This window comes from Leucoraja erinacea, chromosome 34 (genome assembly GCF_028641065.1).
Source record: "Leucoraja erinacea ecotype New England chromosome 34, Leri_hhj_1, whole genome shotgun sequence".
Lineage (NCBI taxonomy): Eukaryota > Metazoa > Chordata > Chondrichthyes > Rajiformes > Rajidae > Leucoraja > Leucoraja erinaceus.
This window is the reverse complement of record NC_073410.1, coordinates 5,012,501-5,030,976: the sequence shown is the minus strand read 5'-3', so window position 1 is coordinate 5,030,976 and position 18,476 is coordinate 5,012,501. Positions and strand designations below refer to the sequence as shown.

Genomic DNA, 18,476 nt, shown 5'->3' with positions numbered 1-18,476 from the left:
ATAATCACAGACGTTTTCTCTAAGTAAAATATGGTTTGGTATTAATGTGGAATATAATTGGAAAAGGTTTTTCATTGTTGTACACTTACCTTTTTGCCTCTCATATAGGGAAAACATTGATTTCTCATATCTATTTTTTCATATTCTGCATCAGTGGAATTGTTCTGAAGATTTTAAGCTATTATTTATATTGGACTTCTATCACCAAATATTTTGTCACTTGAGCTTTCCACATAACCTTTTTGACGTTGTTACTCAATCACTGTAAAGAAGGTGTAATCACATTGAGTACCACAGAATCACGAGGCACTTGCTGTTTCTGAGTAGGAAAAATATCCAATTCCGTTTAGAACAAGTGAATCTGTCATTGTCCAGTTGTGTTAATAGATGCAGGACTGGCATTTGAGAACAGAGATATGGGAAGTACTTTACTGTTGAGCAAGCAAGACTGTAAGATATATTTCTAAACTTGAAGGAAAGTGTATTGTGCAGCTGAACACAAAGCAGTAATTTAGTTCTGAGCTTTCACAGGGACAAATGCTTTAACACTGCGCTAGGATTGAATAAGTCCCAGAAAAATCTATAACTATGCTTTCAGCAGAATAGACCAATCATCCACACGTTTAGATTAATTTATGAAAGGAATTATTTATGGCAAGTATTGGTCTTCAACAGACATAACAATTCATTATATTGATTTTCAAGCATGTTAGTGTAATAAATCATTTTACTAATCATAATTTTCCTTTCTAGTGAGCAGAAAGCTATTGATTTATACAGAAAGCTCAAGGGAAAACCAAAAGGTATTGTGCTTATTTTTTAACTCTGTAGTTGGCATTTTAGCTTCTATCTTTATGAACACAGTGTTAAAGTGTGTGAAATAAGTCTTAAACTTTTTTATTAGGTTTATCTTGTCTATCTGTAAACAACAAGAACTAGTTCATGATTTTAAAACTAATTTTGAGTTTATTGCAGAAAATTTTAAAAATTTGTATTGTCCTATCTTATGATTTTAGTGGACCTTTTGTAAAGGCCTGAATTAACGTGCAAGAGCTGTATTGCAAACACAAACAGTATGTAAGGTTGAGGAGCTGTATTAATGCAGAATATGTCATGAGAATGAGAGGTATAGAATTATACAGCATTGTAGCAGGGCCTTCAGCTCAACTCGTCCATGCTGACCAAGATTCCCCATCCGAGCTAGTACCATTTCCCTGCATTTGGCCCTTATACCACTAAACCTATCCATGTCCCCAGTGTCTTTTAAGTGTATTATAGTACTTGCCTTAATTACCTCCTCTGGCAGCTCATTCCATGTTTAGGTTCACTTAGGTAGCTGAACTTAAAAATAAGAAATCGAAACATCTTCACATTTCCATATGATGCTACGCCAACTAACAGAATGGTTTTAGTTCATGGTTTCTTGGTATCTATTTTTAGATAAATTAATTTCAGTGTAATTGGTTGGAATTCTGTAGGTGGTGATTGCTGTTGACGTGTAGATCTAAGATAAAATTCAGAATTACACCTTGATATCACACAGATTCCAGCTTCTTTATACAATACTCAGATGTAATCTTCGGAAAGATTGATCAAAGTCATGTGAAAAAATAATCAGTGAGGAGAAAGAAAATTGAGTGGGAGGAGCAGTGGGATTTCAAATACTCTGAAATGCTGGCATATCCTTTCTGGAAGTGAATGCTGAGAAATCCCCCCCATTTCAGTTGATATAGATATGCAGGGTGAAGCGGGCAGAATAATGGGATATCATTTGGTTTGGCTGCCACATTAATATTATCCAGCTGATTCTTAATGTTTCTAGCTAGAGCGTAATGATGCTTAGAAAAGCCGGGAGGGAGTAGAAGATTGGAGTGTGTCTGTTGTCCAGTCAAGCAGTTGATAAGATCACTTCAATAAATATTTTTTGAGTCTGCTTGCATTCTACATATCTCCCATCATCTGGTTCATGAATGCAAATGCAGACATCACTATAACAATGTCCAGGCTTGCACGCCTCTGGTGGCATCTTATTCTTCAGCACATTGATCACAAACTTTTCATTTAAAAGACTTGGTGCATCCAATCAATAACATCTATGGCAGTGGGACTAGCGTATCTTTGGCCTGTTAGCAAGCTTGTTAAGAGGCAATTTACTTTTTCTTTTAGTGTTTGCAAAGCAAATAATCTTCGGTATTTGTCGTGTGGAAAGCCCCTGATTTGACTGTTAATAGATGGCAACAATCTAATTTCTATCAATACTATTGAGTAGATGTGCTCCAGTGCATCTGGCCTTTGGGGATATTTCAGTGCAAACTTCAATGGAAAGTGGTGGGAATGGAATTATTTCACAAATAATTGATTTGCCGTTTGCTTCTGTTGTTGTTGCAAGTTCTTTAATATTCACCTAGAAAATACCCTTTCCAAGTGAAGGAGTGAAAAATTAGCAACAAAAAAAACCACAAAAAAACCCGACAGATGTTGGAAGTGAAAAATAAAAACAGCAAAATGTTATAGATACTCAGCACGTCAAGCAGCATTTGAGGAGAGAGATACAGACCTTCAAAGATGACTGTATCATTTATAGAATATATTTTGTTTTAAGACTCACATCAATATGGAGACAGTACAGAGATGGTGAAGATCATTGTACAAACAGTGCAAAATCAAGATCGTGTGCTTAAGGAGCTCTACACCCATCTCAGGTATAAACACTCAATTTGATAGGGTTTGATAAGTAGTTTTAAAAAGTTAAAATATCTTAATATCATGTATAATAAAGTAAATTTAAAATTTATTTTGGAAAGGGTAATAAGCAAGATTTGGTACTCACTGTTCATTGCTCTTCATCGAGTCATAAATCTCTATTCGTAGAGTCTTGGCACTCCAGTCCATGTTATCCATGTTAATCAAGATACTATACTGGTTCAGTCCCATTTTCCCGTATGCAGCCCTCAGCTCTCTAAACCCCTCATATTCATCTCTGTTCAAATGAATTTTAAAAGTCCACTTCTATAGGTTCCTCTGGAAGCTCAACCCAGATACAGACTGCCCTCTGAGTGAAAATGTTGCCCTTGAGGTCCCTCTTAAATCCCTCCCTTCTCACCTTAAGCCCATGCCCTTTACTTTTAGAATCCTCTAACCTGGGAAAACAGATTGTGAGTGTTGACTTTATTCGCTGTGTCACCTTGTTCATTCCTTTCATCTGGTTCAGTTGGGCCATCTTTCTAAAGGGTTCATCGCAATTCATTACCTAAGGGTAAGGAAGTACAAAAATTAACCAGGCTTCATGGTCTAATTTCGAACATCGATACCTGAAGGTTGTATTCATGTTGCATTTGTGTAAGGGAAGGTGTGGCTCTGATAATTATGCCCCTCCTAATCAACATTACCATTCAATGTTGTCTTGCATGGGAATAATAAATGATTAATGGTAATAGGTATTTGAAAGCTAAACTATATTGGGTTGTACTGTATTGTTTGCTGCCTTACATTAATGCTGTAGGTTGATGGATCAATATTGGCCATTTTAACTTTACTTTCTTGATTAATTAACGTTTGTAAATATTTCTTCAAACGTCACTGCTTGTGAGGTTGAGACTTGAAAAGTCTGGGACTAAATGTCCCACATTTCCATAATTCTTTGGCTGAAGTTGATTCCTGCCCAGGTTATGGAAGCCGTCACTTACAGAAATTTGACTTTATGCAAATTCTCCCATAGAACTCTAAATACAAACAATGCTTCTGTGAAAACAAACCTGTCTCTTGTACTTGATCATGGATGTTTGTCTTCAAAGTTTAATATAACATTGAATAATTTATGTTGAAAGCATCTATGCGGGCAAATATCAAAGTGTTTAAACTGTGGCTTCATTAAAAAGAAGTGTCTTGTTGGAATTTCATTGCCTCTGTTGGTGTTCTGGCTCTATCATGACTGTATTTGTGGTAACTGGATGAAACCAAGTGAGCCGCTATTATTTCTGTCACTTGCTTATTTTCCCTTACTGAAAAAATACTTGTTTCCTACTTATGGGTAGTTTAGCTTGGAGATATAGGATGCCCTTCGGCCATCAAGTCCACACTGACCATTGATCACTCATTTGCACTATTTCTGTTATACCACTTTCCCATCCACTCCGTACACAACTTGTCCAGTATACAGAAGCCAATTAATTTACAAACCCGCACATCCTTAGACCCGAGCACCCAGAGGAAACCCGCGCGGTCACAGGGAGAATGTGCAAACTCCATCCAGACAGCACCCAAAAGGAACTAATTAACCAACAGTTCTCAGGAACGGAACCCTTGTCTAACACGGGGACTGCCTGTATTTAATTACAAAGACGAAAATGTCCTACCATGTACTGTGTATGGTTTTTTCATGCTAGTGTGAAAAGGGCATTAATAAATCTTGAAATTAGTATCGTCATCTCAGATGTACAAATCCCTTGCAGTTATTGTCATCCAAATCTGTTACTTGCTGCATGTTAATGTCATCGTTTTAGCAATATAATATATAATCAGCAAGCTGCCTTGATATCTTTGTCCCCATGTGCCTTCCTTTCTAAATCACAGTAAGCTGTTGGCCTGTAAGCAGAAGATCATTGATCTTTTCCCAAAGATTGAACAGGCGCTTGACAACATTAGAGAAAATGAAAAAATGTTGTTGAGATCGCAAGAGAAGAGACAGAAAGAAATATGGTATTTGTTAAAAATTGCATGTGTAAGTACTATTTTTTCCCCAAAATTAACAATGCTGTGAAGTTAAATAAAAACTCTTTTAACACTTCGTATGCCAATTCCAGTAATCAGTCTTGTTTTTACGCGAGGAGACTTGATCGAAACATTATAGGATCTGGAAGAATCTTGACAGGGTTAATGTTTTGAGGATGTTTTCATTTCTGGGAGAAGCTATAGTTACTGTTTAAAAATAAGAGGTGTCCATTTAAAGCCAACATGAGGAGCGACTTATTTATATTTATTTAGCTATCTATCTATCTATCTATCTATCTATCTATCTATCTATCTATCTATCTATCTATCTATCTATCTATCTATTTATCTCCCCCCCCAAACATTATTTTATTTATTTATTCATTCCCCCCCTTTTTTTCCTTCCTTCCCCCCCTTTTTTTTTCTCTTTCAGAAGCTTTGAAACTTCCAGTGCCTGGTGGAGAGTCTTTTAGTAATTTTGAAGACTAGTGAAAAGATCTTTGCCGACTAAGGGAGTGAAAGGTCACTGTAGAGAAGGCAGGAATGTAGAGTAGCGGTTATATCAGAAAATATATTATCTATTAAGTGGTGAAATTGTACACTGCTCCTGCTAATCTACTTTAAGTAATTACTTTATCTCTTGTGTCATGTTAAAAATCCTCTTGAATTATAAGAGAACTAACAATTCATACGTGTGAGTATAATTGGAGTCTTTTTTAACTATTTAAAATATTTTTAAAATCTTGTTTATGATTTTTATGTAAATCTTGTCTTATCTACTGAAAAATTAACAGATTATGAAAATTGTTTCCATTGATAGGATTCATTTCCAAGTATGAGCTGAACAATTCACTGTGTGTTAAACAGCTAAAACATGGTCTGTTTGTTAAGCATGTTTGTGGTCTGGAAGCTTTTCCTTTTGCAATGGGACGTTGAATGAGCATGAGATGTTGAAAACTGAAATTCCAGCAAACTCTCTCGTCCTCGCTCTGAATAGAGAATTCTTATTATTTTTTTCAATCGTCCTGCTTTCTTGATTTAAAATTGGAAAAAACTCATCGATTAAACATTTAATGATCCTTTGGAATTTCATTTCTTTCAGAGCACGGCTCGAGGGCCTGAAAGTGCCAGTCTCGAATCGTCAGGTTCACCCCATGGTTTAGGGTGGGCACAACAGGCCCAAACTTTAACACCACAGAATACTTTGCCGAACCCGTTGTCCTCTATTTCCTTGTTGAAGAACAGGTATGAACTATTTGGATGTTGCCCAGTCTTCTCTTGTTAAATATTTACAGTTACAATTTTTATTAAAAAATTATATTTGATTGTGCAAAATCAGCTAATATATACAAAGAAAATGATATAAATGTGGAAAGTGTACTTCTGGCAATACAGCTATGTTTTAATGTAAACAGTGTTAGCTCTATGCATGGTCAGAACTCAGGTTTTGGTTCAGCTACTGATTTACCCTGTTAGACATATTTTAAATTGTGTTAACTCAAATGGATGAAATGAAAAATGTGATTATGCTTCTGGCACACACATCATTTATTGGGAACAGATATATTAAGTATGAAAGCAGTGCTGAGTTCAAGGAAAGCTTTACATGCGGAAAATAATATTTTGCCTGGGTATGGATTTATATGCAAAAGCAGCAGGGCATTGGCAGCATACTGTACATACAGGATTGGCCTAGGGTTGTGTCCAGAAGGTTGTGATAAACAGCTTTTTTTTAGACTGAAATTTACAGCAACATTTCTTTTGCTTTAACATCAGATCACAGCTATTTTAGTTGACTTGTACAGCATGGAAACATGCCCTTTGGCTTGGCCCATCAAACCCAGCCATCGATCTCCCGTTCATGCTGGTTCCATGTTATCCCACTTTCTCATCCACTCCTTACAAACAAAGGGCAATTGGCAGAGGCCAATTAACCTACAAATCCACACGTCCTTGGGATGTGGGAGGAAACCAGAGAAACCACCTGGAGGAAATCCATGTGCTCACATGGAGAACGTGCAAACTCCACACAAACAGCTCCTGGTGTCTGGCGCTGTGAGGCAGCAGTTCTATCAACTGCATCATTGTGCTATTTTGGATGTAGATTAGTGACGTGGATTTCTAGATAAAGGATTAGTTCAGTCAATATGGATCTTGGTGACAAAGATTTGTACATGCTCCAACCATTTTAACTTCCAGTCAATGATTAAATGCTACAGATGGTTGAGATGAGGAAAAATGTTTTCGCCCAGAGAGTTGTGAATCTGTGGAATTCTCTGCCTCAGAAGACAGTGGAGTTCTCTGGATGCTTTCAAGAGAGAGTTAGAGCTCTTAAAGATAGCGGTGTCAAGGGATATGGGGAGAAGGCAGGATCGGGGTACTGATTGTGGATGATCAGCAATGGCTTACTATTGTCTAAAACCCGGTCTTTTGTTGCTGATACGAACGGACGCCTCGGTTATAACAGACTTTGTCCAACATAATAGACATCTGTTATAAGGAAGTCTGTAATAACTGGATTACTGTTCTGAGGACCTGACAGACTTGATGGGCTGTTATGTTCTATTCCCATTTTCTTCATTCATCTATCCTGCCTTTCAGTGAATCATCCATGACTGTAATTGAAGAAAACCAGAGTTTCTGCAGCCAGTTGCACAGTCTGATGCAGGAAACTCTATCAGACCAGAAATACAGCATGTCGGTAAGAATGATTCAGTATTTTAATTGTGATGTTTTCAGCTATTTAGCGGGACTTGTTGTTTTTAGAAGAAACTGAGACCTATTCTCCTGTTACGACTCATGACAATGTAGCCGTTATATTTTGTTTCCCCAAAACACATCCTGAGGAATCTGAGGGTTCGGTTTTTTACACAATGAATGGCTGATATCTGATATCCAGAGGAAGTGATGGAATCGGATGCAATTACATATTTTGAGACATTTAAAATAAACAGGCTCCTGAAGGATATGGTGTGCATGCCTTCATTGGCCTGAGCATTGAGTATAAGAGTCAGGAAATCATGATGTAACTTTATAGGACTTCGGTTCAGTGCATTTGGAATATTGTGTACAATTCTGGTCAACCCATTACAGGAAGGATGTGGAAATGTGCAAGGCATGCTATTGACACAGATAGTGGAGAATACCTGGAGCATTTGGGAAACTTCTAAATAAGCATTGGGTATCCAGGTAATGGAGAGATATGGATTTAATGCAGACAGATAACGTTTGGCCTTCACCTCGTGTTTGGCACTGACTATGCGCCGAAAGGCCTGATCCTGTGCCATACTGTTCAATAGTTTATGTTCTAATGCAGACAAATGGGGTTAGTGTAGATGGGCAGAATGATCAGCATGGGGCATGGTAGGCTTAGGTGGCCCATTCCTATGCTGCGATTTTCTGATTCTTTAATTTTGCATAGAAGGGCCCGTTGACATAATTAGCAAGATAGTCAAGTTTGTGGCTCATCACCTGACCTTACTGATTAACCTTTATGGCAAGATCTCCTGCTGTGTTATTCCAAAAGTAACTGTTACAGCAAGTCATGGTGGCAATTTCTCTGTAAACCTTGCAGTAGAAAAGACTTGCCACTGAGCAGCTTTTGAAGAATAGGTCTTGGCTATTACAGATCTTAACATTTTAATGTAAAATATTACATTTCGCCTATAATATTAAAATGTTACATTTCAGTATTGAATGATTCGAGTTACAGTGTTTTTATATTGTAAACATTTTCAATCAATCGACGTAATGCATTTTGAAATTCATGACATTGCTGTGTGCAAACTGTTAAATGCAGAACATCTAGCCAGGCCTGTAATTTGTTTTGGTCCGCACACAGGAGCGATCCTATACCTTGTACTATCTTGAACTCTGCCTTATGTTACTTAGTTAACATGAAGGTTTATCAATATCATTGTAACCAAGCATGGGCATTCACACTGTAAGAGAAGAAAGCTTGCCTTGTTTGATGGATGAAGTGGATGAAACATTGATTTTCTTCGCAATACACAGTAGTCAGCATTCATTAACTTTTGTTTTTTCAGTCTCTTGATTGGAGTTGGCTTGAAGAAATGGTATCAGACAGACCCTGAAATTCATATTTTGGTGTGGCAGTTGATTCCTTGAGCCCTGAGCACTGGAGGATCATGAGACGGTGTGGATTTGCAGTGGTGAATGCTCTGAAGAAAAGTCATATTTCTGGAGCTTGGAAACTCAATCCCTCTGTCTCTCAGAAGTCTCTTGGCATTTTAGTTGCACTGTTGCAGTTCAGCTAACACATGAATGCACTAAGCTGCCAATATGCTGCTTTATCACTTTGTCATCTACTGTTAGCTTTCACAACACAGTTGCTGCAGTAACAGTTTATAAAGTTCCTCTAGATATTTTGCTGAGGTTTGCATAAAGTAATAGAAACAATAAATGATGAAAAAGCACATGAACCCCTGTCAACAATCAGAAGGAAAAAATATATAGATTTGCAAACGTTTTTGTGCATTCTACTGAAGTCTATACTGATATGTTTTAATCAGCTGTTGATGGACCTGTTCTATGCATCCAGGATTTATAGCTTCTGCCTTTTAATTTCATGTTTCATTTCACATATTTACATGAGTATTTATTCAGTGTCCACTGGTATAATTTTTTTTTCCAAGTTTCCTTCCACATTTTGTACAGAGTTAAATAACAGTCTTAGTTGTGTTATGTGACTTGTGGAATCAACCATAATAGGTCCACTTTTCCACGAGATGCCTCGAGGAACGTCGCGGAGGAGCGATGTCTTCATCTAGCCTAATATAGCACCTTGGGTTACAAATATGACGCTGATCTCGGAACCACAAGAGCTATTTAGTTAACTAATCCCCGTAGGTGGCACTATGGTTTCTTACAGCTCTTAACGTGGTCTGAAATTATGACCATGCACAGTGACGTTAGTCGTAGGAGAAGTTTATAATGTGGCCGGGTGACCTGACAAAAGGCCTTTAATGCAGATTTCCAAATGATTTATTTTTAAAGAAAAAATATTAAATGAGTTTCCAATGCTACTATTCTATCAAATACAATTAAGGGCTGCTGGTTTCTTACCATTTCAATTTCATCTTTTAAAAGGGGAATAAACATACTAAAATTCCCTGCTTAGAAGCTGCATACTTTTAAAGAGAGCAATTGGAAAATACCAACTGAATCTTAACAACTGAAACATCAATGTGATGTGTAGCTACCTGAATAGTTTGTCGATTCTTTTTCAAAATTCTCATGTATTTTGTGCTACATTCAAAGCTTGTTTTTTCCTTGCTACATTATTTTTTAATGTGTTTTTCTCTGTATTTTGAAGGATTTTGGTATCATGATTTTAACTTTAAGTCAATTTTGCAAATTATTTTGTTCAAAATTGTAACCATCAAACTTTTAAATGTTTTTAAATGCTCTGAACTACCTTGAAAGTTTTGCCATGTCCTTTTTCCTCACCTCTATGATTTTTGGTTAAAAGAGGAGCTAATCCAGCCAAAGAATTGGTCATCGTTGTGGTAAAGCTAGCTGTTGACCTGACATCGCAAGCAAAATAAAATTGCAGAACCATTCTTTCCCCCTCTGCTCAAAGGAATCTTACATCAGCACTGAAGTGAGATTGGCTTTTGCCTCAGTGTGCATGCTTGTTAACATTTTGTGCAATCCCTGTCGAATTCATGAATGCGAAACAAATACCAGAATGGTCATTTTAAAAATACCAGAATGGTAATTTTTTTCTGTAATCTGTTCAGTCAGCCATTAAGCTAAAACATATTACTTCGTAAGTGAAATTACTTCCGTATGTGATTTTAAATGTGGCTGTGTAACAAACATATACTTTTATTTTAATTGATTAATATGTTGAGACTTTTTGCAACTGACAAATAGCCTAGGATGAAATAATTATTATTCAATATGAACCATCAAATGTCCACCTGAATATTGTTTATTATTTTTGTGAAACAGGAAACGATAAGTACAGAATGCACATTTTTTATATAAAATGACCCAATGGATTATAAAAAATAATGCTGGCTGTGCAGTTGAACTATGATTGCTAATGTGGGTGGTCAAGTTTTCATTTCTTGAGGTTTATGTTGTTAATATTGTTGTTAAGCTGAATACCCTTTCTTATTTTTGCAGTCTTGTCAGTTGTGGCTGAACCTTGTGATGTGAAAAGTTTTATAATTCTTTCTCATTTGTTTTTGTCGTTGTTTTTTTCAGGGGCGCATTTATACTTAAACTTGTTGTGAGCAAAAAGATTGTGAATTAATGCTGGTGGCACTTTGGGGTGCAGTATGATTTGTGCAACCACACACACACAGGTTTAAAAGGGAAAACAAATATTTCCAGTGAATTTATAAACCAAACGATTGCCAAGAAGTTCAAATGTTTCATGCTTTTGCAGCTGTACGCAATTGGGAATTGACTTCCATCTGAGTGACGTGATAATGACAATTATTAAATTGTTTCTCTTACCTTTGTATACTTAATCTGTTATATGCATTCCATTGAATGCTCCTATTGGAGGATTGCTGGGGAAATTAGACCAAATTGCCTCAGATCAATATTGTTGGGGATATTGACTGGGTTTAGATTGCGACCCCTCTACATTAAATATTGTATTCACTTTTCTCACGCTGACGCCTCTCCACAATGACCACTGTCAATACTGCCCTTCCCGAGCCTACAAGCTCAGTACCCTGACCCCAAGCTCAAACCTTTTCCCCTTCTATCCCTTCAGCTCTGATCTTTAGCTTGCTGACTGAATCGCCAATCTTGGGTAGCGCACTTTGCGATAGAGAAATGTACTTTCAGAGATCTTGGGCTTCGTTTGCAGCTGAAGTTTGCAGTAACCAGCAATCAAAATGGTCATAAGTGCGCCACTGTTGGAACCTAATTGGCACCCGAACATTCCTCGGCCAATGTGTATTAACTGGAATTGCAAAACGAAAATTAGAACAAGTTGCGTATATTTTAATGCCTTAATGCTTGTCTTTTCTATGATATACTGAATCAGTGAATGGAAATTTCACTCTTCATCTTAACACAGATTCTGCTGCCAATTATGCATCTCTTGTTTGTGTCTTTTTAGAAGGCAGTATGGCAGCTTTGATTGCACTTTGCACTTTTAAGATGTCATGTTGTTTTAATCTTGTTTTAATTTTGAAATTTGTTCAAATTATCTAAAACGCTGATATTCAATGCAATATGTTATGCAATGGAGTGTAAGGCCACTTGTGCTTTAAATACATAATATCTTTGTCTCTTGAATTTGTGAATAGAGGGTTGTGGACATTGTTCAGTCCCACATGCTTAGGTTTTACGTTAAATTAAACGCAAAGCATTTCTTCATTGTCATAACAAATTGACAAATGCATACATTCCATTGATAAATGTTTTTTTCACAAAATGTTGCATCATATACAGATTTTGTTAGGATGTATCAGCCGTAAGAAATCAATTGTATTATACTTGCTTTTCTGGATTTTTCGTTGTTATACAGCATGCCCCATGATGTTATATTTTGTTCCTCCTTCAAATTCATTTGTATTTTTGCACATCATTAGTACCCAAGGAATATAAAGCTACACATATCCTCACTCCTCCATTACAACTTATTATTTCATCATAACCCCTTCAACTCAACACCTCCCTCTGAAACTATGTCTGCCCAATCCCTACACAAATGCTGTCCAACCTGCTGAGTCCTTCCAGCTCTTTGTTGTTTGCGGTAGCATTCTCCTCTTGACACACTGATCAGGGCGAGACTCCTTGCCTGGGGTTGGAGGACACTTGTGCGTGACTTTGTTTAACGTGGGGAGACTGGTGCACAGCGAGCCACCACACGGTCCTTGATAGATCTGGGTCAGGATCCAGTGGCATGGAGTCCAAGACGACTGGAGACCCTTTTCTGCTGCAGCCTTCATCTGCCTTCCCAGCATTGTGACGCTCCACTAAAGTCAGCCATCATCCTCCGCCTGTTCCATCATTGAGGTCCTTGCCTAACACCAGGCCTAACCTAGTTCCATTCTCTCAAGAATGATATCCATAGAAGACACTTCCAAGGCCTTTTCCTCCTCATAAATGATTACTACTTTTTGTCCCCCCCCCCCGATAGTCTATTCTTGACATTCCTCACCTTTATCCTCCCTGACAGAAATATGGTACAAAAGTATGTGTTGATTCCTCTTGTAGGCTGAAGAATGTGTTGATTCCTCTTGTAGGCTGCACCTCACTGTCGCCTCACTTGACATTTTCAGGATATTAAAATGTTCCTACTAGATTCCTGATTACTATCCATCTCCATAAGACCCACCTGTGGACAAAAAATATTTTGGGATCTTAGTTTCCCTTTGGCTTAAAATGTGTTCCAGGCCATGTATCATGTCATTGCACGGACTTCCTATTTCCACCTCCATATTATGTGTCTCCACATATTATGTGTCATCAGCAACTGAAGACCTCATCCATGCCTTTGTTACACTTTGAGTTAACTATTCCTACAGAGCCTTCATCTTTCTATTTCCATAAATACAAGGTTACCCACAACCTTTCTGTCCTTATTCCCAGTTCACACCAAATCCTATCACTAATGTACTTGCTCTCATGTAAACACGAAGTTTTAAAATTCTTGGTGTAATGTTCCGCTGCTTAATGTCCTTGTCTCTCTTCTATTAATATCCTCTATTCTTTCAACTCACCACAATATCTGTACAGTTGGAATTCTAGTCTTCGTTACTTCCTACTTCATCAGATCTTCAATTGGCAATAATCGAAGCTCTAAACTCTGGAATCCACTCAAAATCTTTCTGCCTCTCTCCCCTTCTTTCCTCTTCGAAGGTACCCCTTAAAACCCATGTTTTAAATGTTGCTGTCTTTAAGTGGTTTGTGTTAAATTTTATTTGCTAACATTTCCATCAAGCATCTAGGGATGGTTTACTATTTTAGAGTGCAACATAAGTACAGATATTGTCGTCAATGTAGATCTGTTTGTGTGTTCACTTTTGACCACTTTGTCAACCAAGTCCGTTGCTGTGGAATTATTTTGTTAAACTGACAAAAGGAAAACTAATTCCCAAAAATGTAAATAAAGTTTGAAAATCAAAATGGCATTCTCTAACTATGGATTAAAAAAAAACTCTTTCCCTTCCCTCCATCTCTGCAATTTACCGCATCCTGTTCAGACAATTCCTTATCACCTGTTGATAGTCTGTAAACTGATTGTAGAATTAAAGTGACACATTCATCTTATGACCCAATGAGTCGGCTGCAGGAAGGTGCAGCTGAAAGTTTGTGACCATCAAAATTGAAGCCCTGTTGTAAGTGACTAATAACAACCACACACAAGATTAGAGTCAAAAAGGTAAAGAAACATGCAAGAGATACGGAGAGCTACAAAAACTGTGGGAAAAATATACCTGGAGGTGAGACTTAAGAAAAACTGATGCCCAATCTTTAAATCATCTATTGTCTTCACCTCTCCATCAACTTCTTGTCCTGAATCTGGAGATATGCATTTTCAGACTTCTTGGCTGATGGGTGTGGAAAGAAGAGGGTGAGACTAGTCCTTGATGATGTTGGTGGCCTTGCTGAGGCAGTGTGAAGTGTAGATGGAGTCAATGGAAGGGAGGTTGGTTTGCACCATGGTTTGGGCTACGTCCACAACTCTCTGCAAGTACTTGCGGCCTTGGATGAAACTGCTCCCAAACCATGCTGTGATGCATTCCGATAAAATTATTTCTACGATGCATGTGTGGAAGTTGTCTAGGTTATTGGGGACATGCCAAATTTCTAACCTAAGAAAGTAGATGTGTTGGTGTGCTTTCTTGGCCATTACTTCAATGTGGTTGGTCCAGCCCAAATTGTTGGTGATATTTATGCCACAAAACTTGAAGCTTTAGTCCATCTCTACTTCAGAGCCATCAATACATATCGGGGTGTGTGTACAGCTTCACTTCCTGTAGTGCATCACTATCTCCTTTGTCTTGCTGATATTGAGGGTGTTGCCTTGGCACAATGTTACAAGGTTCTCAATCTCATTTCTGTAATCTCATCATTATTTGATATCTTGCCCACTACAGTGATGATCTCTGTGAACTTATGGATTGAGTTGGATTGTTTTTTGGCTGCACAGTTGTGTGTGTATACAGTATATGGAGCTGAGGCGTACCAGTGATGAGAAGTATCGTATAGGAAAATAATACACTTAGAAGAGAATGTGCATATAACTGGTTTAAGTTAATGAAATTGCAATCATACTTTTAAAAGTAATTTAAAGTCTTTTAAAATTAATTATCTTTGCGGAGAAAACATAGCAGATAGATCTGAAGAAGTCAATAACCTGACAATTATTTACCTTTTGTAAGGGATGAAGAAAATAGTTGAAGACACAAATTTAAATTTATTTTTGTTCTCAATTTAAAATGTTATGAATATCACTGTTACTTGAATTAACATGAGACAACTACAAGAGGTAATACTTTGATTTACAATGGTCACCTTTGTCCGTTGTTTTCCTATAACTTTGAATCTAAATTCTATCTCAAATTGGGATATTCATTTCTGGTAGGTTATTCATCAATAGAGCTCTGAGGATTTTAATTCTGTCCACAATTGGCATATCACCAAAACATGACCAAAAATGTTAATTCTGTTTAGACAATAGGTGCATGAGCAGGCCATTCAGCCCTTCGAGCCAGCACCGCCATTCAATTTGATCATTGCTGATCATCCCCAATCAGTATCCCATTCTTGCACATTGCTCCTACAAATGCAACCTGACTTGTATTTTAGCATTTTTTAAATGTCATTCCAAAACCCAAAGACATCTCAAATTTAGTTCTTGTCAGTTTTATCAGTGGTAACTAAATACACATAGAAGAAACACTATACGATGTATTATGGTCATAATTGGATACTGTTGCCGTCCAAAATTAATTAATTAATTTGTCTTGCTGCTATTTGTTCTCAAAGCAGGTTTAGTAAAATATTAAAAAATTAAGTCACGGTTATGGTGGCGCAGCGGTAGAGTAGCTGCCTTACAGCAAAATGCAGAGTCAGAGACCCGAGTTCGATCCCGACTACGGGTGCAGTCTGTATTTAGTTTGTATGTTCTTCCCGTGATCTGCGCGGGCTTTCTCCGAGATCTTCGGTTTCCTCCCTAAAAATGTACAGGTTTGTAGGTTAATTGGCTTGATAAAAAAAAAAAAAATTGTCCAAGTTGGCAATATGCAGAGTACTGCCCTGCCGACTATGAAATTCAGAAGGTTCAGAAGGTAATGCATATTAGGATTGTGAATTTCTGATAGAAAATTCAGTGATTAACTTCTTGAGTGGAAATCCTTTTGAAATGAGTTCTGAGTCAACTGTTAAAGATATTCTATCCGATATAACACGTACAAACATTCACCAGTCTCTTGTTACCACATTAAAGTAACGATCTGCTGGAATCCTGGGTGATTAGAGTAGAAGGTAATTGGAAGCCTGAGCTCACAATCTGTCACTGCCCATTGAGCGTAATGCTGTTTTGTTTAATGGCTGCAAATGATCAAATGCTGTTGTGACTATTATGGTAATTATTAATGAGTAAAGTTTCTATATTTGTCTGCACAATGTTTATCAAATGTTTATTAATTGGCCGTTTAAAATTGTTAGGTTTTTACTATTTTTTTTTTTTTTGGTCACCTTTTTCCAACAACTTTAAACATACTTTTAAATTACAAGTTTCAATTAGTCCATTATAATCAGATGAACCCTTCGCCTAACTGACTGCTCCTGCAGCAGGTTTTTTTTTGCTGTTTTAGATTTCATTATCCTTCAAAACATTTCATGTTTCTGCTCTGACCATTCATTGAAGATGACAGTTCCAAAGTCTTAAGGGAGAGAAGGCATTTCACCTTGTCTCCATTAGAAATGTCCAAACCCCACTCCCTGCCTCCCTATTTTGGGGTCTCTTTGGCCTTTAGCATTAGCTATTACCGTACTTTTTCTACAGGCGCTCCCTGAATTGCTGAGTCTTTCTGCCTTTTATATTTCCAACATTTGTAGATTTTCTTTCTTTTCCACCACTTAATTTCAAAATGTGCTCCTTAGCTCTAATTCCACAAGAGTATACATTCTCGTTACATTACCCTGGTCAAGACTCCTCGGGCACTTATTTTTCAATCAAAACCCATCTAACTCTTCGAAAGTCAAACAGGCACATGCCTAGCCAGTCCAACCTTGCCTCGTAAATTGACAATTAAGTGTCTCCTTTAGATAGAGGAACATAAATATTCAGGATCCTTGGAGATTTACCTCTTCATTGACTTTATTGGACACCCTAGTTATAGAATCATACAACATGGAGGCAGACCCTTTGGTCCATTCATGCCAACCAATATGCCACTATTGAGCTAGCCCCATTTGCCTGCATTTAGCTCATATCCCTGTAATTATTTTTTATCTATGTTCCTATCCAAGTGTCTTTTAAATGCTGTTATTGTACCTGCCTCAAACACCTCCTCTGGCAGCTTGTTCCATATGCCCACCACCAGCAGTTCTAGATTCCTCCATGAGGATAAATATCTGCATAGCATCTATCCTCTCAGAATATATATGTTTCGGTTAGAAAACCTCTCATCTAATGAAGGTAGGATCAACCTCCCATGTTTCCTTGTTTAACAAAACTTTTGTCCTTGTGATCAATTTACTGAAATTTCCCTGGATTACCTCCTTACTTTTTAAATAAGCAGACAAATATTTCAGAGCAGCAGGTGTAGTTCTATAGGCAACATCATCAGAGCCAGAAGCCAATCATCTTTGGTGAAACTGGAAGTTAATTTAAAGCTGGATTTGCAATCAAGTAACATAGAGGCAACGGAGGGGTTGAGACAGGTGGGGGAGAGCCAAATGGCTCAAAATACCTTTTGGCAGCTCATCCATCTTGTTCGGTTTTCATGCTACGGCTTATTGCTCTGCCCTTTCCAGTTTGTTCCTGTAACCTGATACCAATGATAGGGATTAAATAGCAAAGGTGACTGAACTTTACTGAAATAGGGACAGATGAGTTTACCTAAAATAGACAGAACATTGAACACATTACGAGTGGTGCCTTTCTTACTGAGTCGTGCTCTTGGGGAGAGTTGTTTTACCCTGAATCTGTGTCCTTGCAGGGTTCTGTACTGATATAGGGTTGGAAGAATTGCACCTCCCAGCTACAGTTGCAACAACCTGATAAAACTGGTTAATGGACATCAATGGGATAACATTTCTTATTGAGGAGTCGCATCTTTGTGCAAAGGAAAGTGGTTGCGATTGTTGGAGGTTAATCTCACTGTAATCTACAATTCCTACACTTTTATTTACTCATGATTGTGCCTGTGTAGAGTAAGAATTCTTGTGGAACCTTTTGCAAAACAAGGAATTTCACTGTAACCAAGTACATCTGGCAAAATAAAATACAATTGAATCATCCCAACCACAGAAGATTGCTGCAAGAGTGTCTCACGGTAGTGTTATAAACCTGGCCATCTGCTGTTTCCTTCCAGGTTAGAAGTGGGGCTTTTTGTCGATGATTGCATGAACCATCATTCAGGATGAAAAAAATCTCACTTGCTTGCCATCACATTCAGCAGTCAAGATATCGTTCCTGTCTCTACCATAGATGGTGTGTCTACCATTTACAAATTGGCAAATTACTAGAGGCACATCCCACGTTTGTGATGTCCATCACTATAAACAGGTTTAGATAGATACAGCATTGAAACAGGTCT

General features: G+C 37.6%; 1 protein-coding gene and 1 long non-coding RNA gene across 3 annotated transcripts in view; one reads left to right on the top strand and one right to left on the bottom strand.

Moving 5' to 3' along the window:
* Window positions 1–13,830, top strand: part of chuk (component of inhibitor of nuclear factor kappa B kinase complex) — a 43,397-nt gene extending 29,567 nt beyond the window's left edge. For both annotated transcript variants that reach the window (XM_055661702.1, XM_055661703.1), the window contains 6 exons: window positions 754–803; window positions 2,603–2,702; window positions 4,573–4,720; window positions 5,813–5,955; window positions 7,312–7,411; window positions 8,757–13,830. In XM_055661702.1, coding sequence (XP_055517677.1) covers window positions 754–803; window positions 2,603–2,702; window positions 4,573–4,720; window positions 5,813–5,955; window positions 7,312–7,411; window positions 8,757–8,804 — 589 coding nt within the window. In that variant the 3' untranslated portion in view covers window positions 8,805–13,830. The remainder of the gene's footprint in view (window positions 1–753; window positions 804–2,602; window positions 2,703–4,572; window positions 4,721–5,812; window positions 5,956–7,311; window positions 7,412–8,756) is intronic.
* Window positions 13,831–15,077: 1,247 nt separating this feature from the next.
* LOC129712928 (uncharacterized) overlaps window positions 15,078–18,476 on the bottom strand; it is a 6,001-nt gene continuing 2,602 nt past the window's right edge. Inside the window, exons 2-3 of the long non-coding RNA XR_008726161.1 lie at window positions 17,628–17,705; window positions 15,078–15,883 (exon numbers count right to left, since the gene is read on the bottom strand). This is a non-coding gene — a long non-coding RNA (uncharacterized LOC129712928). The remainder of the gene's footprint in view (window positions 15,884–17,627; window positions 17,706–18,476) is intronic.